Source organism: Lynx canadensis, chromosome B2 (assembly GCF_007474595.2).
Source record: "Lynx canadensis isolate LIC74 chromosome B2, mLynCan4.pri.v2, whole genome shotgun sequence".
In the NCBI taxonomy this organism is placed as follows: domain Eukaryota; kingdom Metazoa; phylum Chordata; class Mammalia; order Carnivora; family Felidae; genus Lynx; species Lynx canadensis.
In genome coordinates this window covers 63,056,254-63,081,465 of record NC_044307.1, presented here as the reverse complement: position 1 = coordinate 63,081,465, position 25,212 = coordinate 63,056,254, and the positions used below count along the sequence as shown (strand labels likewise).

The window sequence follows — 25,212 nt, the reverse complement described above, 5'->3', positions numbered from 1 at the left end:
GCAGCTAAATAGACACAAGGTGCTGCTTAAAGCAGAAAAAGTGAGGGAGAAATATACTGGATTTCTCTCTTCTGCCCACCTCCAATCTCTCCCCAGTGCTTCTTAGTGGCCAATCTTCTCTGTCAGCCAGAGGCACAGGAATCAGCATCAACTCTTAGTGATGCAGGGGACCATGTGCCAAATAAGCCCAGGACATGCTTAGAAACTGGGAAATTTTTTGAGTGAGGAAATGTTTCCTATTTAAATCTAAGAGCTATAGGCTGTGGAATAAATACCCCTGTTCCAAAGATTCAAACCAAATACTGACCTGTATTCTTACAATGGTATCTCTAGATTTTTTTCAAAAAAAAAAAAAAATAGAATCGCAATCCAAAATTTAAACTATGTTTCATAGTCCTCAAAATGGCTTGAGAACTAGGATACCTCCATTTTCCCCCCACCTGCTCCATAGCACCTAGTGGTTATTTGCTTTATGTACACACCAAATATTAACACATTGTTTTCTCAGTTATTGAAGGTGAATGACTTAAGTGCTAATGACAATTTTATTCTTCTTAACCTTAAAGCACTTTGAGGACATGGAGGTCTGGAGCCATTGTGAGGATTTCTACTGTAAGAAAATTGTAATTACCCCATCATTGTGGAAACTAAATCTTTTAGAAACGAAAATGTTCAGAATTGCTTATATAGTTTAGAAGATGGAAGACCACACATTGAAAGAAAAAGAAGGTAATACTAGGCAGTAGAAAAGGAAAGTTCATGCATTTATCAAACTTTTTTATACCCAATAAATAATTGGGGGTTAGCTAAACAAAGTCCCCTGGAGGCTGGAGCCTTTTCTGCTAGCACTGCCTTCAGGGTTGGGGAGCCTCCCTCTTTCTTTGTTGCCTCCTGCTTATTTGAGTAAACACTTCCACACACACACACACACACACACACACACACACACAGTCCTTGGCTTTCTTTTCCTCTCCTTCAAATCTTGTTTTTCCTTTGCCTTCTCTTTTTCTTATGAATATCACACCCTGTGCTACAACTGACAGCTTTTACCTTCTCTTTTTCCCACTCCACCCCACTTCTCACCATGGCAATTTGTGAATACCCACGCCTCAGGAGGAAACTTCCCGAATTAATATGAACATCATTTTTATTATATCCTTGGAAGGGTCCTGGTGCACCTGGCCATCTTCTGCTGATCCAGCTTCCCAAGCTGGATGTTCCTGTGGCTGCCATCTTCCTTCTCACGCAGAGGGGGAGACGACTCAAGTTGAACTATTGACCCCCTCATTATGTAGATACTCCAGTCACCTTTTGGCTTTTTCTCTAATGTCAGGACATCATCTCCCCCACTAGTTGTCCCTACAGATACAGTCCAGCAGAACTGATAACTCGACCTGACATTGCATCACTCTGCTAATAAGGAAAGCACCACTGACTTTATCTGCATGGCCCACAGTCCTGTCTCCAAAATTTGCTAGTTCTGTATACCTATACTTTATCCGTTTCATGTCTTTATTCACCATAAGACCATGTGTCTGTTAAGGGTTAAAACTAACTTTAAAGTTGCTCTCCTGCTAATGTCCAGACACATTACTGTCTCTTTTAGACAGCATAAAATTGATCAGGACAGAAAGATTCTTTTCCTAGATGTGCTATGCACTTGCTCTGTAACCTTGAATAAATGACTTTACTTCAAGGATTATAACAACTTATCCATTGCACAGAGGTGTTGTGAAGATTAATTAATTCATGTTTTTAAGGTGATTTGAGGATCTACTAATGAAAGATGCTATATAAATGCTAATTTTTATTATTCATTCCCACATCTATATATTCTCTTTCAGCTGTCTCCTAAAATGGTCACCCATAAGCAATTACTATTAAATTCTCTTAAAGAATGAAAATGAGGACCTGAATTTTCATTCTGAATCCTGAATTTTCTTCCTTTTCAAGATGTAAGCCTTGTGATCTCGAAGTCATTTAAATGTAGATCTTTTGGCTGAATCGCAGTTATATATGATGCTTATAGTTAGTAATAAGGATATGGAGATTTGGAAAAATTACAAACCGAACAAAGCAGCACTTGGAAATTCAGTCTATTGTTCAAGCACACACAACCTGTACAATCTCAAACCTGGAAGGGTTTTTAGGCTTTAGATGTAAAGCATTTTTATAATAAGCAAAATATTTTAATATAATTCCATTCTAACCCCTGTAGCACAATTTAAAGAGCCATTCCATATAGAAGACTCCATACGATCATTATGATTTTCAAGTAGTACATCAGAATTATGATTACTTAGGATGTTATATTATTATATGCACACTCACAGAAAGTCATTTTGAAACTTTTGTGATTTTATATAAACATTATGTAGCTTGTGCTTATGTAGTCATTACTGTAGTAATGCTAGTCTCTGGGATACCAGTTAGACACAGAGAAATAGTAGCTATTCTGTTAATTGAGAAAGATGGAACACTTTTGTCTAGTGGGAGCTCCTGCCACTCTAGAGTTAATTTGGCCTCACTGCCCCTATTCTTTTGGTTCTAAGGGATGGTTCTTCTCAGAAACCCCATTGTATTTAAGGTTGATCTAGAATCTAGGGATTTATTCTGATCCCATTCACTTTCCCATTTTAGTCTAGAAGTTCCTTGGTCCAGTTGGGGAAAAAAAATCTCAAAATCATATCACTCACCAAGTTACTCTAGCCTTACAGGATCTCTCTTCATGTTGATGTAGTAGAAGGAATGGCTTTGTGAGGAGTAGGGATGTATAATTGTCTCTGGGCACTTTTGAACACTAGAACATACAGTGCTCATCATATATCTGATGGAAAGGGGAAGCAACCAGTTCTAGTATCTTTCTCTAACTAGTGTCTTATGAAATGATCTAGAATATTAAAACAATTGGTAAGACATACAAAAGAATGCATGTATTGCATTATATGTTGAACATATGTAATAGATCAGCATTGCATACTGAACATATGTAATAGAATACATGTAGTTTACAGCAAAATTTCAAGAAACAAGATATAAAAGTCACTTATAAAACAGTGATATGATGCATGTCATAAAAAAGCAAGACACATTCCTTAGATCTTATTTGATTAACTGAAATAAATTATGAATGATACTGCTAACAGTTGACTACTGTGTACTTCACTTTATGAGCAAAAAAGAAGCTGAGGGGAATATGCTTTTTTTATAAAAGCCATGTGGTTGGACCTGAGAGTCCTGACTCTTAACCTGATCAATGTACATCCCTCCTGAGAGTTCACAATTTAAGATGAAAAGTTTTAGTGGTCATCATTATGCAGGAGCTAAGATCACAACATTTACTCTGAAAGATATTGACCTAACATAATAATAGAGTTTATAATTAGTGTAATGGAAGACCCCACAGAAACATTCCAATTTTGGTATTTCTAATGGATGCTCTTATACAGAAAACCCAGATTTTGGTTTGAGTTTGTAATGCCATCCAGGAACTACTTCAACCACCAGAAGGATCTCCAGTACCTGACAAACATCAGGAGGATCTTCTATTTTTTCTATTGAGTGCTCTACTTGGTTCCCATTCTGAAAGAATTATGACTGATAGTTATCCTTTTAATTATAGAGGACTCCTTTTAAAAATTTTTTCTTACATTTATTTATTTTTTGAGAGACATAAAGAGACAGAGCACAAGTTGGGGAGGGGCAAAGAAAGAAGGAGACACAGAATCTGAAGCAGGCTCCAGGCTCTGAGCTGTCAGCCCAGAGCCCAACACGGGGCTCGAACTCACAAACCGTGAGATCATGACCTGAGGTGAAGTCAGACACTTAACCAACTGAGCCACCCAGGCGCCCCTAGAGGACTCCTTTTTTAAAACGTGATCTTGAGAAAGGGCATTCTGATGTACTACTGGAAAAAAAAATGTCTAGAATCTTAATCCCAACATGCCTAAAATATTTGTGTGATACATAACTGTAAGAGGTAATATGACTCTTTTCATGTGACTCAATCCAGTGTCACATGAATCAATTTATCAAATATCAACTGTTTAAAATATCAAGGAAAGGGTTATTCTGTTGCTTACCTCTAATGAACTCATTGATATCGTTGACCCAGTTTCACTTCTTGATAGTCCTGCATTATCATCCAACTCAGAGGCCATGAAATTCTTCACAGCTGTGCGAGGCTCAAAGGGCAAATTCTGCATATGTTCCTGGGGTGCAAGGTGTTGATCTAAGTTCATATTGAACTGGTCCATTACAGGGGGATTCATGTTGAATTCAGGATTCACTTTGTAGTGCAATAACCTTTCATGTGGCAAGGTTTCCATACCAATATTCATTTTGCTTTCCTCTTTCATTGATGGCTGGGTATTTACAGAACTTCTGGGCATCACAATATAGTCACTTTCCATCATTCTTTCTTGAGGATGGACTATATCCATATCAGCTCCTCTCAAATTGTCATCTGTACATAAGTACACAGTTCTTCGCAATTCACTGTTCTCTTTTTTCAAACACTGATTGCCCAGCTCATTCATACTCATGGGCATGTGCATACCCGTGGGTTGCTGGATAATGACTTTGGAAATGACGTTTCCAGGCAGTGTTGAATAGCTTAGCCCTTCAGGGTTTGTTCCCTTTTCTTCTTCATCATCATTTAGAGAAATCCTAGAGAGTGTTCCTGTTATTGTTGCTGCTCGGCAAGGACCAATATCCTTGTGAAGAACTATAAGTTAGGATATAAAAATTCAGAAAAGACAATGTGTTTTTATTTTTTTACTGCTGTATTTTGCTATCTCTCTACTAAATAATTTCCTTAGTAAACAAAAAAAACAATATTTAAAAAACTGTGTATCTATTGTTTGTAGATGGTCCAGATTACTCAACTACTCTTCATTGATTCTGATAGGTAGTCCATAACTAAAACATATCGGAAAGTTGAATAATGGACTTTCAAAAATCTCAGTACCCTATTCTTACACAACTCTGCATAGCTTTTCAGGGAAAAGGCAGATTACCATGGAAGTTTCTCCATCAATCTACTGCAAAGAGTTTTATGAAATTATGGATATGTTCACATGAATTTGACTTTTTCTCAAGGCTTTTCCCCTAAAGAATTCTGCAAGTTCTATTCATTAAAATACTTCTTGAGAGAGGTAATCAATGAGAATTTCATCCTACTGCATCAAAAATTCCTCTAAAATTATGCATGTTGAAAATTAATGAGCATTTATCTATGAAGTCCATATGGTCAAGGTAGATACAGGGTTCAAAAGTATTTATCATCTTCAGTTCCATGTGGGAAAAAAAGAATTCCTTTACAAGATCAATCCATATGCTCAAATGCCCTTGAGGGGGTATTAAAATTGCCACTGACTTTAAGCAGGAAAAACTGTATGAGTCTCTGACAACTCTATTCAATTTTAAGCTTGAAAAATAATGACTTAGAAAAATTAAAAATGCATGCTAACTTGTACTAAGAGAGGGGAAAAATGAAACCAAACCAAGCCAAAATAAACCAACAAAAGGTTCAGAATTTCTGATTGAAATATATTTTAGTTTTTTTCTTTTCTTTCTATATAAGAAGAAAGTCATATATTATGAGTAATAGCAACAGAATGACTTGAAGCATGCTTAGTTGTAAACGACTGTCAGTTGTGAGGTAGGAAAGAATGAAATTCTAAAAAAATATTCTTGGTAATTTTGGCATTGAAAGCACACAGAACACAAATGCTGTTCTATGTACAAAGCAGAACAATTGTCAATGAAAATGTCATTAGGCATAGATAACTACAAAATATTTGGTTTGTTGTTTCCTCATGAAAAGTTTCAGATATACTGAATTTTACCCATTGTTATCCAATTTTCAAATAGCATCATAATTATGCATTAAAGCAGAGGTTGAAAACAGATCATGAATGTCTTTCCCCACTATAAAGAAGCCTTCAAAATTACTGCAAAATATGCATCATTCAAAAAAAAAGCATCATTCATGTAATCTCTTTTATCTTTTGAGATACTGTATATAATTATTGTATTAGGTCTCTGTTTCAGACACTAAAAATCAATTGAAACTTACATCTATATATTTTTTTAATGTTTTTTTTTTTTTTGAAGGAGAGAGAGAGAGAGAGAGAAACAGAGCATGAGCGGGGGAGGAGCAGAGAGAGAGGGAGACACAGAATTTGAAGCAGGCTCCAGGCTCTATGCTGTCAGCACTGAGCCCGATGAGGGGCTCGAACTCACGAACAGGGAGATCATGACCTGAGCCGAAGTCAGACGCTCAACTGATTGAGCCACCCAGGCGCCCCTATATATTTTTTATTAATCCACAATTTGGTTGTAACTTTTTGTATTTATTATATAAAGAGGTAGAATCATTTAGTTTTAAAAAGTTATTTCTAAACCTCTTAATAGATCAGTGATAAACTGTGGTTGCTAGGAACAATTTGCATAAAAACATTAATGGGAAAAGTATGTTAAATTAATAGAGTTAATGACATTCTAAATAAAATACTTTTAAAAAAATCTCTAAATTTTTAATCTTAACTATATGTAAAAATTAATCCAAAATTTATAGAAATACAATTTAAAGGCAGTTACAGGCACATGTCTTTTGACATTAAGGACATACAGATAATTTTATACTTTTATGAATATATTGTAAATTATAAGTGAAACTTTGGTACTGAATACTGATTTTATGATCTGTATTTGTACAAGCTACATTTAGTTTTGTATTAGTTAATACCATTTGTAGTTCTACTCACCACATTTTTATCAAATGACACAGCTATCTTTACTGAAAAATTATATATCTTAAATATTTGGGGAAAGATAATTCTTCTTATGAAATAGTGTCTACTCGATATGAAAGATAGGTCTTCCTCTTAGACTTACTTAAAATAGATTTCCAAATTTTGGAGAAACATAAACAAATGCATACCACCTACACATACAGACATGATGTTGAAGGGATAGGACTTTGACGAGAAATTAACTAAGTTGTGAAAGGCAAAACCCAAACACGGCACAACAAAACAAAAAGCACCTAAATATTTTGCATTATCAGATATATATTCTACCTTTTGGGAAAGTGAATTTCAACATAACTTAGAGAAAGATTACTCAGAGTCCATGAATTGAAACTTTAAAATTAAATCTATTTGTACATGAACACAAACCTCTAGAAAAACTCAGAGGAAAGTTCCCGATGAGCTCAGTTAAAAAGGGCCCAGACAAAAATGAAAACGTTACAAAAATATTTTCCAATAAAATAGTGGTAGGAATACTAAATCCCAGAATGCAATGAAGTCTGGGGCTAAGGGGTAATTTAACAAAAGAGCAGAATGAATACTGATGAATGAGATCACAGCTTGGAGAGGATGGTCTAACACGGTGGTTTTGCAACTTCAGCATACATCAGATTTCCTGGATGGCTTGTGAGAACACTGATTACTGTACCCCAGCACCCAGTAGGTCTGGGGTAGGGCCTAAAGTCTGCAATTCTAACAAGTTCCCAGATGATGCTAACACTGCTGGTCTGGGCAAAACTAATTGTTCCTATTTTGATTCTCTGTCAAGGAGAACTGTGAAGAGTACACCAAAAGAGACTGAAAGAAAACTAAACTAAAGGTAGGAAAATAGGAAACCAATGAATACTTAATTATTTTAAATAAACTTGGGCTTCTGGACCCCTGACAGATCATGTCCCATCTTGGAACACAGATGTGGAACCTGGCACCATGGCTAGTGATCTTTGAGAAATTATGGAGGCGGATGGAGCAAAGGAGAATGTTTTATCAATTTTCCAAAAACAGAAATGGTAGACTTAGAAATCCAAACACCAGTAAGATTGTTTCTTAGCAATATTTTGTTAGATATTAAACAAGAAAGAATGATTCCTAATACCCTATCCCCAGGCCCACTATGTGCTCCCAAGTTATGACAGTTATTCTGCTCTGCTAGTACCATATTCTACATTGAGTATTTTCAGTAAATTCAGAACTGAGAATATGGGGGCACCTGGGTGGCTCAGCTGGTTAGGCATCTGATTCTTGATTTTGGCTTAGGTCATGGTCTCATGGTTCATGAGTTTGAGCCCCACGTCTAGCTCTGTGCTGACAGTGCAGAGTCTGCTTGGGATTCTCTCTCCTTCTCTCTCTGCCCATCCCCTGCCTCTCATAAATAGCTAAATAAGCATTTAAAAAAAGAATGAGAGTATGAACTTAGTCTCTCATATTCTTGTGATTATAACAACTCTGTAATCTCTGAGCCTGCATAGATGTTTAATGTTTATCAGTTGAGTCTGAAAAATATACTTAAAGGGAGTCAGTGTGGGGTAGGTGGGAGGTGCCCTACTGAACACAGCAGGGATCTATACTCTTCTCCCATCCAACTTTTTAATTGACAGTTTGAATAAACGTTCAGAAAATATTCTTATCAAACTTTCAATGGCCAAAAAATTTCAAATGGATAGAACGCTAACCTGAAACTAGCAAACAGAGATAAATGCAAGGCCAGATTTTTCTTCAAGGGAAAAAAACCCAGAGCCTTTATATAATCCTATACTGGTAAAGTTGTGACAACTACTATAAAAAGTCTTTGAGGTTTACATGACAAGTTGACAGTAGTAATATACCAGTTGCTATGAAATAATATGCAAATGTAGATAACATTAATATAAGCAAAGAGCCAACTATGAGAAATGTTGAACAAGTGTGTACATTTGGGCACCATAATTTAAAAATTATTGACAAATTGGAGCCTATGTGGGGGACCATGCTTGCCGGTGAGGAATGCTATGAGGAATGAATGAGGAAACATGGTTTGTTTTGTCTGGAGAAAAAGGACTTGGATTGGACTAAATAGTATTTGCTTTTAAACATCCAGATATTTAGATGAAGTAGATATCCAGTCTTATTCTAGAGAGCAGCACTAAACTCAATGAATACAAGGTAAAATAAGGTATGTTATATATCCCAATATAAAGAAACTTTTGCAACAACTGGAATTATCCAAAAAATTAAACAAGTAGTTTCCTTTGAAACTCTTGAATCATCTACTCCTGGTGAGGGTTTAGCCACAGGCTGAGGATAGCCATCAGAGACCATGTCCATGGGACGGACCCTAGCGCTCTAAGGCAGAGACTGCTGCATGGTTTCTTCTGGGCCTTGCTAAGAATATAACAATAGCAGCAGTATGATCCACACAAACACACACAATGTATTTGATCCTTGCAACAACCCATATTTCACAGATGATAGAACTGAGGCACAAAGAGGCTAACCTGGCCTTACACCTGACAACCAGTAAGCAGTGGAATGGAAGTGTTAGGTCTCTAAGTCAATGCTTTTCTCCTGTTGCTGTGCTTCCTAATTCTTAGTTTCTCAATCCTCATTCGCCCTTTCACCCCCCACCCCTCCCTCTCCACCACATTCTGCTACTGAAATGTTTCCCTTTGGAAGATTCTCTATTCATCCACAGTAATATGTGGTATGTAAACTGCAGCATTTTCTTTAAAATAAAAATCATAAAAATGATTTAACATCCCTAATGATATTTTCAAAATCCAAATATTCTTACCTGATCGACAAGCAATGTCTACATCCTTTTCAAAGTCTGTCTGTAACAAGAAATAATAAGGTATAGAATCATCATTTGATGAAGACCTCAAGCGACTTTTACTAACTAGATTAACTGAAGTTTACAGATATCCGACTAGGCAGCACTAGATTATTATTTTGTGCAAAAAAAAATTCTCAAGGAATAATCAAATTGTGTTCAAGACTACTCCCTAGAGACCGAATGCTGAATAAAAGCGTGGAAAAATGGCATACAATTTTAATAAAGCAATACAATACCCACTGTCATCTTCAGTCAGGAGACTGCACCATATACAAAAGGATAGAATTTCAAGGCAATTCCTTAAACCACAATAAAAAAAAGAATCGCACTATTACAAACATACTTAAATACATGTTTTTTGTATTCTCAAAGTATTCACTTTGAATATATTGTTTATAATATAGTATCTTATAGTACAGCTTTGTCAAACCCTAGTAGTCAAACTAGGCTCTTCTCATGATCCATTTTCATTCAAATCGACAAAAGACTTTTAGGTTTAGGAACTAAAATGGAAGATTAAACAATACTAAGCTGGTCTACAACCTGCTAGGGTTCAGTTTCATCTCTGTATTTTCCTAAAACTTTTATTTTAAATAAATCATGTACTTTTTTTAAATGGTAAAATTAAATTAGCCCATCTTAATCAAGCTCTTCTGGTCATATACTGGACAATATTATTTAGAATTTTTTTAATATTTTAAATTAGAAATCAATATTTGTTTTTAACACAGAATTGATTATTCCTTCTCAAGTCTTAGCTACTAGTATATAGCTTACACTATTTTATGTTGCCTAATCCCAAAACATTGATAATAAATTAAATATATTGTAAAAGAAATCTCTAAGCCCTGATTTTAGCAAATCATAGTTTAAATCTTATTTCTAAAAGATACCAAAGTGCCGACGCCTAAAGTATCCCTTAATCTCAATAGTTGGAGCCCATGTATAATGACAGCCCTTTTAGTGGAATTGTGGCTACCCTCTTCTATTTTAGGGCAGTGGTTCTAATCTTAGGCTGCATATTGGAACCACTGATATGTAGGTCCCACTCCAGAGATTCTGATTTCATTGATCTGGAGTGTGGATTCTAATACACAAACAAGGTCGAGAACCAGTGCTTTAAGACCAGAAGTGAAGGTCCACAGTATTCTGATCTGTAAACAAACATATTCCTGTGGACAAACTGTTATCCCTAATTTTGTGCACGGATGAGAGTACTCTGATGTTGCATGGAGACCCTATACTCAAGGCACCAAGGGGCCAATAACAGATCCTCTCCTCCTAAGCAATCCAGAGAGAATGGTTATCTGGTGTCTCTCAGTCTGTCAATGAACTAAAGCCAAAGTCACTCAAAATTTGTTTATGCCCTTCACAAATCATGACTTAATCAACCATCAGAAGAAAAATAAAAGCTCACCATTATTTGAGCATGCCCATTAGGAAAAGAACTTGAAGAATCAGCATTGATTGGATCCTGACAGTTTCTCAATCGGCATCTAAATGCATCCTGAACCTGTGGGGGTGAGGGAGAAACATCAATTTCCTTCTCTCTTGGCAATGACAAGATACTGTCTATATTGGCAATCAACTGAGAAAGCAGTTATCATTGTTTTATGATCTAATACCCATTTGGCTTACTTCTTAAAATGTATACTGGTATACCTGGACTTTATGCTAAGGAAATTGATCACTTGCCATAATCTATAGAGGGAAGCGCTGGGAAGTCCTCAGTTATCACAATGGCTGTGTCTGGCTGAACAGCAATTCTTGCCAGCGGGCAGATTTTATTTTCACTGTTACAAACAATGTGTGTGTCTTTCAAGGGGGATTTACTATTTGGTGTGGCATAATCTTCATAATAGCTTTAAACATTGTGAAAATGAGATTACTCAATGATCTTCAACTGGAATTGATTTGGGATTTTCCCATTATGTCTCATGTAAGGGATCCTACTGGGGAAATGATTTCTTATCTCCCTTCAAGTACTATGCGTCCTGGTGTAAAAAGAAAACACAGTGAAACAGAAAGATAACAAAAACACCTTGTCTCTGGTTGTTTAAGAAGAAGAAGAAGAAAAAGAAGAAGAAGAAGAAGATCACTTAGCAAAGCCAAACTTCCTTAACACCCATTCACAATTGGATTCTGAATCAAGAAACACATACCACAAGGAAATGTGAACATTAAATCCTTTATTAAACGAGTAAACATGAATGGATGAAGAAGAAACACACAAATCAATTGAGAGTTATTCTGATCATATGATGCCTTTGCATCAACAGGTCTTTTTTCCACTTCCTGTGGCTCATTAGGCTCCTAACAAGCTATTGATAGACATTATCGCAGTTGCTTCTTATCCAAGTCAATGGCAAGGTCATTTTGTTCATATTTTGTTGTTTTGGCTTCACAGTATTGATATTCTCCCTCTAGTTTATTCTAATCTGTTTTGTTGGATTAAAAAACAAAGCAGAGATGATGTCACATATCCTCTGTGTGACAGTAGCGCCATCACACAGACGACGAAAGTGAACACATAATGATCTTTACTTTTGAGAAGCACTGGCATAAAATATCCTGTCACTGTTTTACTGTGAGGTGTGCATAGTATACATGTTGGCCAGAAGAAAACTGAGCCTATTAAGTTGTTTTCAGCAACTGAAAAGATTGGCATTACTGAAAGATTTGGAAAGTGACATAAGTTTAGTCACCACTGCAGACTCCTGGCCAACCAGTATATATGATGAGACCTTGTCTACTTCTTTTTTTCCACCTTAGGTTCTAATCCTGGTGATGTGATCACTCTTGCCATGAATTTAGGGAGTGGAGGATGAACTCAGTGCTCTTCGACCTCTTTTCTATCCTATGATTCTGGTATCTTTTAATCTGAGATTTACTGGAAAAAAAGGATGAGAAGTTCCCTGATATAATTGAGCAAGATAATTTCTTCTTTGGTCTTTAAAACACATTGGTATAAGCATAGGCTCAGTGAAATCTACTCTCATCTTTTCCTGAAGAATTGGATAAATATTGAGAACTAAGTCATACAGCTTCTCCCTTGAAAGAGACATGACATGGACAAAGTTAGATTCTTTGGATGCAAATGCTTTCAGGCTCCTCCTTTTTAGATTAAGAAGTAATATCTGTAGGTCCTAGAGTGACACACTAATAATAAAAAAATTGGTAATGTGTCTAGTGTTTGCCAGACGATCACTGTTTGCTACACAGAAATCTGCATTGGGAGAAAACACTAAGAAAGTATATTTGTCAGAAAAATAGGTACACGCTAATTTTCTGTTTGTGCCAAAGGCAACTGTTAAAGAAACACAATTTATAAAGGTAGATAAGTAATATGTTCAAAATATTGCCTTCCAGGAGCTTGTCACATGAAGATTTTTTTTTTCAAATCTATTTCTAAATACTGGCATATATAACATATGAGAGTGGCACTTGGTAATACCAACAGTGATTGAACTGGTACCCACTAACCACTCTCTATTTTCAGACCTTCAGAGTGTAGCTGCCAAGGATATTTTTGTCTAACAATGAAATATGGAAAAGCAACTTCTGTAAGTTTCTCTTCAAAATCCACTATCTGATCGTGTGAAGGAGATACAGAAGAAATCTTACTCTTTTTCATAACATACACATACAAAATCAATACTTTAAATTCCCCAGTTCCCAAATATGACAATGGATTAAGGGCATTTCTACTCTGGAGAATGATGTCAGCTTTGTGAATCAGTCAATGCTATTCAGAAGAAATATAAAACAGAAAAACATAAAAATTCTCCAGTAAATTCAAAGTCATTTTAGTGATCATGTAAATGCCGTAATTTAAGTGCTAGACTCTCTGACACTTTTAGGGCTTCGGTTACTTCTAATTCAGAAAGCTCTGCAGGAGAAATTCACCTCGATTCCAAATGCTCTGTTCGATTTTTACAAAATTTTAAAAGTGCATTCAGGCGATCTAGATGAATTAGCCTTAAATATTTGTCCAACACTGTCAGGGAAGAATGATTAGGCTAGATTTCATAATGCATATTCCATGTCACAGAAAAGGGTGTTTTAGGCAAGACAGTAGCTGGGAAATGTATCTGCAGCTATTTGGAAACGTTTTGATAATTAATTGAATTTTCCATCAAGTAAACAAAATGACTTTTATCTTTGGTGAATCAATGTGAATTGAACTGTTGGGGAACAACTGGAATTGTTTAAAAAGCAAGACCACAAGAAATAGTATTAATTCTAGATAAGAAGGAAGCACAAAAAACAAAGACAGAATCTCTATCAGCCTATTCCAACCTGATATTAACTCTTCTGTGCCAACTGTCATATTTACAGTGCTGGACAATAACAGTCTTGGTGTTTCTTGGCTTGTGATTAAGACTGAAGAAAAAAAATTGTTAGAAGATTCATAGATTTATTATTTAAGCTCTTTCATCTAACTTATTACTTTTTGTTGGGAACAAGCCACTTATTTTAGGCAACAACTTAATTAAAAATTTTTATGTAACTCTCACATCTTGCAATGTTATCATTTTTTAAACTTACATAAGACAAGTAAATATAATTTTTAAGTAAACTTGCCATGAGTAATTAAACACTTGCCTTATTCTGGCACAATTAAAATCTAGTCTCCAAAATGTCCTCTCTTTATAATACTCTGCAATGGGTCTTTCGCCATAAGTGACAGCCAGACAGAGGGTTAAAAAATATCGGGGGAGTAGCAAAGAACAGGTATGTAAATAGCCTTGGAATATATAGGGCACTTTAAGGAAATCTGATGTCATGTTGTGGAATGAAAAAAGCATACCAAGAAACATCTTCAAAAACAAGATGAGGTAAAAAGAATATGCTATGGAGGCTGTCTTCTGAAAGTATCTACCAGAGGCACCACCAGAGTTGTCCCGGCTGGCTCCAGCTGGGGGCTGCTCTAAAAACTCCTGCAAAGCTATACGCCCGTTTATTGTGGACGCATTCCTGGGTGAGACATGAATTCAAAGAAGTGTGCAGGGGTGTGTCTCACTTCCCTCGTCCCCCACAGGAGAGCGATCTGCTTCCTCTCAGGAGCAGCAAGCTGAGAGCCTCTCGGTTGGTCCTCACTCTGAAGGCAGTTGGCAGAGTGTCACTGTGAAAGCTGGTGCCAGATTTAGAGATTGCTGGGGAAGAGCACCGAGCGGTGTCTGGCAGCGTTGCAATTCAGAGAAGCCGCACAGGAAAGAGCTGCTCTGTTTGAAATGGGCTCTGTATTTAGCTACCAAGCAGCTCAGACCCCAAATCTCTACCTTTTAAGAAGACAGTTTTACCTCCAGTTATTCCTCATTTCCTACTCCGGAGATCATTTTAAGACAAGAAAAGAAATTGAGTTACATTTTTATAATTATTTGAGTGTGGTAGCTTAGGGGAGGAGGGAGTTTTTACGTACTCTGTGTTTTTTTTTCTGAATCTGATGTTTATTATTGATTCATATTAAACAAATGACTCAGCTCTTTTTAATCATATTAAATTCCATGTAATTTAATCATTAGATTAACCAATAAGGTTCTTCTCAATTTCATGTGTATTACGCCAACCAACTGTTCACGTTATGAAAGTATTACCTGACTTCTCTGAGAACAAAGGGAATAAAAAATGGTTTGTTGTTTGCTATACATAGAAGGAAAATAGGGACTTCAGTCCTAAATTTCAGTCCTGATGACTTCCTACTGTAATCTTTTAACAGCTAAAGGATCACTTACTCTCAAAACTAGATTTTTTAGCTTTTTTGGTATCAGTTTTCGGCACAGCACAAGCTTCCCTAGAGGGCAAGTCACATATGTGATCTGAAAAACGGAACAGCATTTCTTTGGCATGTGAATAAGAGGGGGGAGGAAGCTGTGTGTCAGATCCAACACCCCTACCTTCACAGGATACTTCATTTGAGCCTCTTGCCATCCACTTTGAGGCAGGACCTAAAATCCTTTCATGACCTCCACACTTCCATTTATTTCAAGCCTCTATTCCGGACATACTTGACTTCCTGCCACCAGTTTAACAATGTTGCAGAGTTATGTTCCCCAGGGAAGTGGCAGGAGTGGGAAGTGGGATTTGCCTATCCACTTGGCCAGATACTCAGAAGAATTTTAGGTAAAGCAAGACATTGTTGGGTACCGCCTAGCAGACATGCCTGAGTTTGGCAATCTCTGCCATGAACTCTGTGTTTCAATTTGTTCACTGATGCCATTTTACTCATCTGATTTCGTGCTCTTGTTAAACTCCTAGATCTCTGCATGGGCTTGGAGAACCAAAAGTGCAGATTCAGACTGATGTAAGTATTCATAATATAATTGCAAGTATGCTCAAGTCAGGAAAGCCTACTCTGGAAGGAGAGGTAGGATTTATACATTCCCTTGCCTAAGAAGTGGAATGAGCTGATTTCTGGAAATAAGTATACAGTAATATGAGCTTATCCTCCTTGTTTATGTCCCATCCATGTTCCTATTTAAAGGCAGTCTTTGTGCTTTCTATTCTCTGTTCTGATAAAATTCAGTTTTGTTTTGTTTTTTAATTTTTTTTAACATTTATTTTTGAGAGAGAGAGAGCGAGCGCACCAGCAGGGGAGGGGCAGAGAGCTGGAGGTACAGAATCTGAAGCAGGCTCCAGGCTCTGAGCTGTCAGCACAGAACCTGACGTGGGGCTCGAACTCACGGACCACAAAATCATGACCTGAGCCGAAGTCGGGCGCTTAACCAACTGAGCCACCAGGTGCCCCTGATAAAATCCAGTTTTATTGCAGTACCATGAGCTAATCTCCTATTCCCAGAAAACAAAACAAAATAATCTTTAAATGTTTTTCTTCCTGAACCTTCAATTCAGCGTGACAAAGACAAGGCTCTTAGCAACGTACTTCCTTGTTAAATCTTTGTCCTTCTGAGCAAGCTGAAAATCTTAGGATCAGTAGTACCCTGACCCTCCCATCCTGGACCACTCACTAACTTTATAAAATCTACTGAGCTTCTTCATGACATGACACACAGTGGCTTCTTACCATGGCCACTGAACACCCCCATGGGAAAGCTCTAAAATATCAGTTAATCAATGCTATGCCCTCAAATGTAAGTATTGCCTTTCTCTTGGTGTTACAGTTACAACCAATTTTTTTTTAAATCACTCAAGTGTCTAGGAACACATCACTTGCTTTATTCCTCCATGTACCCCAGATGGTCCCAGAGACGACCACTCTATATTCACCATAGGTGCATTCCATGGAAACCACATGCCTAGTAATCTCTCCGCATCTTCCCTTACTTGAAATTTTCACTCCCTTAATCCTCTAACCCCATTTTCCCTCTCAGGACCCCATTATGTTTTGAAGTCTCCTATCACCCACTCCCTCATCTCCAAAGACTAACTGAAACTCTTGCTGTCTTTCAGTAAGGGAGTGCACAGTTACACGCTTCTATAATAAGGAGTCACACGTAGTTTCCCTGTATATGGTCAGGCTTGGAGATTCATGCAACTCTCCATCTGAACTATATTATATGCAATACGACTGCTTTTCAAATTGCTATCTAGTTATTTCACCACTATTGGCTTCATTTATTTTTTTAATGGTTTGGGAGAATATTGGTTTTAGATGAGATAGGTAAGGATGCTTGTCTGTTTCATATATTCACTGCCATGTGATTGTAAATCATTTTGTTTATCTGTATCCTTTATGGAAATAGACCAACTGGAAATGGAAGAAAAAAAAAAGGTAGAGGGGAATGAGAGAAAGAGAGAATGAGGGAAAAAAAGAAAGAAAAAGCTGTTCATGTTTATTTTAAGCATTTTATTACAAAATCACTTTGTGGGTTGGATGAAGATTCTGGGACCTCATCTGGTGCAGCCTAGACCTCCTGCCAGTGCTGGAGGAAGAGAAAAGAGGAGCTTGGCCCTTCTCCTTCCACTACAGAGCAGCCACAGGACCCTCACATACTGATACAACAAAATTATCTATTTAAGTACTTGCCTTTTCCTTCCATTTAGTGAAAGGGTTTTATTGTAGCTTATTTTGTATCACAATCTTGTTATTTTCCCCCTCTGACATTAAGCTGTAAGATTGTCTTAGAGCCAGGCACAGCCAGAGACAGGAGAGATTAGAAGAATGTGCAGGCACTAAGAAAGTGGTTTCCTAGCAACAGTAACTATTTCAAAGGTTTCATAACTTGTGTGGTTTGAATTTCCATAGCAATGTGGAGAATAGTAAATAGTAGATGTCGTTATGTGCTTAATGCAAATGAATTCCAATCATGAAATGACGAATAAATGAAGGAAGCAACTATATTTATTCTATTAGATTCTGTCTTTTGAGGTATTATACATATTAGCTCCCAAGACCTAGTTTTTGTTGCTGAAAGTAATGTGTGATAAATCATTTGGTTTAATGTTTTTTCTTCTTATTCCCCCTTTTTGTTTTCTCATTTGTCAGAGGCATCTACTAAAGCAATTCAATAGAGAAAGTTGCTCCAGAAAAAGAAACTGTATTTTCAGGAATACAAATTTTACAAAATTTACATATTAAGATGTCGACTCTGAAGGTCACAACAAATTGTTATGCAAATAATCAATTTGCTTTTTTTTTTTTAATGTGGAATATAATTGACAGCACCAAAGTGAGCATTTCTCCCTTCCCTTCTGACTTGAAATGATTTGGTTTTAAAATTGGATCCACTAAAAGCAAAGGCACATTTAGAATAAATCAAGCCCCATATACATCACATTTAAAATGCCAGTTATATGGTTTCGTTTCTTTTCTCCTTCTTAAACTGCAAGGCTATATTCCTCCCCTGCGTACACCCGCCTCCTTCACAGGAAGATTGCAAAAGTAAATATGGGAAAAGACTTTTGAATTCATATTGGAAGAATCAATAAAGACTACAAATGACCAAATTATGTTACTGCGTGTCAAAAATACATAGAAATAAAAATAAGTATACCTGTATCCAGTCTCCCTCTAAATCGAAGGAAATATTTCTTATATTGCTTATACATTTTTAACAAATAAAATCCATACAAATTGTCTTGGATTATTGTGAAAAATAGTTTGAAGTGGAAAAAAGCAGTAGAGGTAAAATCATATTTCTAAAATCTCCTATGGGATAATCAAGTTGTTGATAGGAGTCATTACCCGGTATTTTACAGGTAAGTAGCTAGTCCATTTGCTCCAGTGTATTTTTATGGCACTTCTGTTCACAGGAGACATGAGGATATGGGAAGATGCTCCTATTCTCTTAGACTGTGGCCAATGTTAGTGTGGTGCATTCACAGGTGGTACGACACACACCTGTTGCTGGTGTTAGGTAATATGAAGTTAGAAGGTCAAAAAGAGTTTCTCTGAACCCCATGAGGCCTCCAATGATGTGGTCTTTGGGATTTGCAAAGCCCATTTAAACAAGGTTCTTTTGGTTTTTCCGTAAAAATTTCCTTTGAGAAATTCTGAAAAAGACTTGCCCTATAACGGAAATCTGCTCTGTGTTCTTATAGCACTGTTACAGGGTATTCTTAAGGGTCAATGAAAAAATAATGGATATGTCATTGTTCGTTTCAGTGTTAGAATGAAGAGTTCTGAGACTCTGCTATTAATTTACCAGCTATAAAATTATTCAATCTGAATTATTGAAAATGCAATAATAATGGGGCCAATATTCATATTTTTACTCCCCGCGAAAACAGAAAACATATATTTACAGACATCTATTTTAACAGAAGCACTTATATGATTTGATTTAATTCCCCATAAATAATCTTTTTGATAGTTATTAGTTCAATTAGCAAGTATGAAAAATGTTCTGATGGAAATAAATTTTTGTGCCAAATAAAATATTTTTCTTCATGTAAGGAGCAAAAATCTGATAATAAGCCATCAAGATATGTCACTTTAAAACCTGAATATTTTTATCATAGCCTAGGGCTATCTGAAAAGCTTATTTCTGAAGAAAAAGAGAGGCTTACTTAGAGATGGGACACTTTTCTCCTCTTCAACACCTCAAGTGTTAACATCTTCTGAAAACTGTGTGTGGATATATTATGTATCTTGCTTAAAGCCCACAAATGTTCAGTCTTAATTGTCAATCAAAAAGGTATCATGCATCCATTCACTTAGAACAAATTTTGTTACATAAACATATTATAGATAATATTAACACAGAAGACCCACAAGATAGCTATAGTTCAAGAATAGCATAGCCCTAAATTATACAATTTCTTTTTAACTTTTACTTAATTTTGGTCTATAAAGAATTGAATACTTGAAAGATTTTTAATCTTGATATTCCAGGTAGACATTAGTGATGAAGGAATTATAAGGCTTGGTAACTGTAAGCTAAATCAGATTTTATTTATTTTTTTTAATTTTAATTTTTGAAGGAGAGACAGAGAGTGAATGGAAAAGGGGCAGAGAGAGAGAGAGGGATACCCAGAATCTGAAGCAGGCTCCAGGCTCTGAGCTGTAAGCACAGAGCCCATTGTGTGGCTTGAACTCATGAATGGTGAGATCATGAGCTGAGCCAAAGTTGGATGCTTAACTGACTGAGCCACCCCGGCACTCTGCTAAATCAGATTTTTTAAATGATGATATACTGCCCCCTTTACAATGTGAAGTCACTCTTCACCCTATAATGTTCTTAGAATACACATGTATGGGTTTATTGCTGACATCTGTACTTTACCGAAGTAGCTCAGAAATACTGTTCTCCCCATCTGGTTAATCAGGTAAAAACCTTTGGTTACCTTACACATCACTGTAAAAACCATGTGGCATGTATTCATATGCACATGAGTATTTTTGCAATGTGTACATCATAATAAAGTTCTCAAACAAGCTGGATAATGCAAAATGACAGTGTGGACCATTTTCTCAAAATTACTCGCATGGCACTGTGTCATTGTGTTTTAGTCGCCACCATCCCCAGAGTAAACACTAAAATGACTCATAAACCTTATAAATACTGTGTCAGTGCTTTCAAGCACTCAGCATAATTTTTGCACTGGTTGGAAAACAATATTTTCTCCCTAAACAAATCACGTCTGACATCTATCACTGCTCTCAGTGGATTTGGTGCAGGTTGGCATCTCAACTCATGAAGCAGGACTGGTTTTCTTCACTGCTGACAATAAACCTCAACCATGACCTGGAGAAAGGCTGTGATTATAGATCTAGAGTTCCTGAGGACAATTACTGCCTATCCCTGCTTGACTGGGCACATTTTTGGTATTTTCTGAGAATAAATATCCATCTCAAAATCATTCATCTTTAGCAACCTTAACTTAATTTAGTATAGAGACACAAGAACTGCCCATTAATCTTCAACATTTTCTATCTAAAATGAAATTAGTAAAGTATGAAGGAATGGGGATATGCTGTATAGAAAGAAACATGGGTTTGGGAGTGGGTGTAGGAAATATCACTGTATTATGTTTATGAACTATCCCTCTTAAAAATATGCCACCCCACCGCGTCTTATCCACCAGTGTCTCTAACAGACTCGTCTCCGCCTATGACCTCTCCTGAATCTACTCTCCCTGATTCTTGGCACCCGGGCAGCGTCTTCTCTTGCACGGTCCCATCTGTTTTAACTGTCACTTTCAGAGTCCAAGGAGCCCGCTTGAACTTTGCCTTAGAGCTTCCCTTTAGTTTTAACTTTCAAATGACTGTCTTTAGGGGAAATGATTTTAATCTGAAGATATTAATATAAAAGATCATATTTGTTAACAACGAAATTAATCGTCTAACCATCCTGCCTCTCTGCCAGAGGAATTCTCTTTCTTACCTCTCTCCGAAGAATGCAGTGGACCATGACTATCACAAAACCTTGCAATGAATCAAACACGGCAAAAAGTATCTGAAACAATATGGAGCGTTTGTCTGTCATGGCCAGAACCGCAGACATCCATGTCAGAGCCAGAAGGGGCAACACCACACAAGAACTCCAGAGGGACGCCCTGTTGAGAGACAGAGAAAGCAACATTACGTAGCTGCGTGTCACGCCCCAGGCAGTAACCAAACCCCCGTTCACCAAAGCATTCTTGTATGTGGCACCAAGACCATTAACTTGGAAACCATAAAGCAGATAACATTGGATAGTTTTATTTATTTTTTTATAGACAATCCCACAACAGTTTTAAAAGCAGTTGCCAATTATAAATATTTAAGTATCGTCTTAGCTCCAATATTAGCAAACGTGATTTTTTTTTCCACAATAGCATTTTCTCACATGCACTGTAAAAGATTTGTAACAAGAAGATGTAAATGATTGGGACTAACATGGCGTTACTGGCGGTGGTGGCTGACAAAGCTGTTGTTGAAACTACTCCACACTTGGCACATTTGAGCGTCAAACCGCTATGAGGCTCACTCATCTGACTGCAAACAAACAGAACACCCACAAAAAGAACAAAATATTGAATTGTCACCAAAAAAAACGTTGCTGCTGCAAGTTAGCTTTTAATACGATTTCATGCAGAAAAGTTTATTTATCAAAGATGAATGCTCTAGGTTGTTTTAAAGACGCAATTAACACCACACATTATTTTTGTAACATTATACCTTTCAGTAAGATGGGCCTTTGTTGCATGCAAAGCATATACCCATCAATTACACCATAAATGGCCCTTGTATCTACAGATCAAAACTGTCCAATACACTGAGTTAAACATAAGCATGTGTTTGTGTAGACATACGGTGAAAACCCTTTATTCAGACCTCTAATTATCAGACACCTTAGGATTCCTAGCTTCAAAGATTTTCATTGTCATTTGCAGAAGGGACATCATACCAATTAAAACCTTCTAAATGTAAACATGTATCTCAGAAGCCCGATATAGGAAGATATATATTTTAGGTCTTTAATCATTTGTGAAGATGTAGCCTTCATCTCAACAAATTCATTATTTTGAAATTTCTCACAGCCATCAATGTATTATCTATATTTTAGGATGATCTGAATATAGGAGCTGATGAAATTTGATGAAATATTAGTTTATAATAAGAGGGGTGACAGTTGAATGCTTTAATAAAACACATTTAACATTAAGTTCAAAATATTCTTTCTGAACATTTTTTCATAGACTCCAACCTAACAGCATTTAAATGGTCTATTCTAGTCTGGAGGATTTTTCAGATACAAATTCAGATGTAAATTCAGATACAAATTATTCAGATTCAATCTACTATATCATAGAAGCAAAGTCATGCTATACAAAAAAACCTTACACACATTTTACTTTAGAAAATAATCCCTTGAAAATTACTGGTTTATTAAAATATAACTTTCTTATGAAACACCAAAAAGAAATTACTTGATTCAAAATCAAAACATCTTGAAATAATTTTCCATGGTATACTTGTCTCGTCAATTCTCTTGTGCAGTTAATGTTTAAAATATATGTTTTCCCAGTGTGAAGGTTCCTCAAAAAATTAAAACTAGAACTACCCTATGACCCAACAATAGTACTACTAGGAATTTACCCAAGCGATACAGCAGTGCTGATGCATAGGGGCACATGTACCCCAATGTTTATAGCAGCACTTTCAATAATAGACAAATTATGGAAAGAGGTTAAACTCCATCAACTTTTTTCACTAATTCACATAATTGCCCTAACTATATATTTGAGTGTCTTCAATCTTGTTAAGTTCCATCAGATTAATATTGAAAAGACATGACTTGTTTATTGTTTCCTTTATCAGAGAAGATATGCTATTTGGTATGATGAATGGATAAACAAGATGTGGTTTATATATACAATGGAATACTACTTGGCAATGAAAAAGAATGAAATCATTTCATTTGCAGCAACGTGGCTGGAACTGGAAGGTATTATGCTGAGTGAAATAAGTCAGTCAGAGAAGGACAGATATCACATGTTTTCACACATATGTGGATCTTGAGAAACTTAAGCCCATGGGGGAAGGGAAGGGAGAAAAATAGTTACAAACAAAGACGGAGGGAGGCAAACCACAAGAGACTCTTAAATACAGAAAACAAACTGAGGGTGAATGGGGAGTGGGGAAGAGGGGAAAATGAGTGACAGGCATTGAGGACAGCAATTGTTGAGATGAGCACTGGGTTGTATAGAAGCCAATTTGACAAAAAATAAAATAAAATATACCTACAGCAAACCATAGGTGACCTATAATATTTATAATTAAAGTACATGAGAACAATAAAAATAAATAAAAATAAATAAAATAAAGTAAAGTAAAATAATAAAATAAAATGTTTTCCTAGTAGGTTTTTCCAAAATAATATTTAGTGGACATGTGTTAATAAAAGTGGCAGTACAGAGAAACATCTTAAGATGGTCATAATTCAGAATGTCTGGTTTGTTTTAAAGAAGTGCACTCATTTGTGAACAGTGCTTGGATGAGATAATAAATCTGAAAGCTATTAAGTAGATTGATCAGTAGACCTCATGAGAAAAATCAAAGCTTTTAGAGTTAGATGTGAGGGTGGGAAATTATGATACTAAATTATTCATTTTACTGATTCAACCCAAGACTTATGTACTGGCACATGTGCCCAAACTTTTCACAATAAGTAAGCAATAGTCTATTCAGTTTGGATCATGAGTGCCTCAACAGGCATGCTAATGTGTTTGAAACTACTCCCAAAGGAGTACCTATACCAGTATTCTCCACAGTAACTGCACATCAGATATACCTATCTATATATCTATCTATAGATCATCAGATATATATATCTATAGAGATATCTATATATCTATCTCTATCTATCTCTATCCGTCTATATAGATAGATAGAGATAGAGATAGATATATATCTAGATAGATATCTAGATAGATAGACCCCAAAGACTCCAATTTAATAGGGTGCAGGCATTTGTGTTTTTTAAAGCTCCATAGGTGATTCTGATGAAAAGCAGGAATTCACATAATTGCCCTAACTATATATTTTAGTGTCTTCAATCTTGTTAAGTTCCATCAGATTAATATTAAAAAGACATGACTTATTTATTGTTTCCTTTATCAGAGAAGATATGCTATTGGGTATCTGTGCTTTAAATACAAATGTGGCTTTCTCAATTTAAGGACTCTTTGTCTCTAGGCTCTAAAACAAGATTGAAAAGCCAAAGGTGACTAAAAATTAATTTTAGTACATGGTACAAATATTTTAGCTTTGAGAAAAACTAATTTGTTCTAAGTATGGACTTTCCTGAAAATAAATCTGAAGTCAGTATTTGAAATGCTTATTTCTCTTTAGTTGAGATTGATTGTGACTAAAAGGCTATACATACTTCCTTCAGTCAGGACTAATTGTTGAAAGCTACACTTGATGATAACTGGTTGGGCACTTTTGGAATTTGACTATTAGATGTATATGGAGCAGAGGAAAGATACGTTATCCAAGGAGATAGAATATTTTCCCCTAGTTTGTATGACCACTACAGAAATTAATACAGTATGAAGAACACATAGTCTAAATGCAGAACAGGGTTGCTGCAATGGAAATAAAATCTTGTTTCTTTGTTACAGGGGAAATTATACATGTATAAAATAAAAAGTGTCAACGGTTAAAAAAACTGAATTTCCCATAAGTTCAAATGTTAC

At 36.2% G+C, this 25,212-nt stretch overlaps 1 protein-coding gene across 2 annotated transcripts in view; it reads right to left on the bottom strand.

The window, feature by feature from the left end:
* The window catches only part of ADGRB3 (adhesion G protein-coupled receptor B3), a 750,806-nt gene that overhangs the window by 31,804 nt on the left and 693,790 nt on the right, over positions 1 to 25,212 (bottom strand). For both annotated transcript variants that reach the window (XM_030315777.1, XM_030315778.1), the window contains 5 exons: positions 21,908 to 22,006; positions 21,414 to 21,585; positions 11,045 to 11,140; positions 9,586 to 9,625; positions 4,083 to 4,726 (listed from right to left, as the gene is read on the bottom strand). In XM_030315777.1, coding sequence (XP_030171637.1) covers positions 4,083 to 4,726; positions 9,586 to 9,625; positions 11,045 to 11,140; positions 21,414 to 21,585; positions 21,908 to 22,006 — 1,051 coding nt within the window. The remainder of the gene's footprint in view (positions 1 to 4,082; positions 4,727 to 9,585; positions 9,626 to 11,044; positions 11,141 to 21,413; positions 21,586 to 21,907; positions 22,007 to 25,212) is intronic.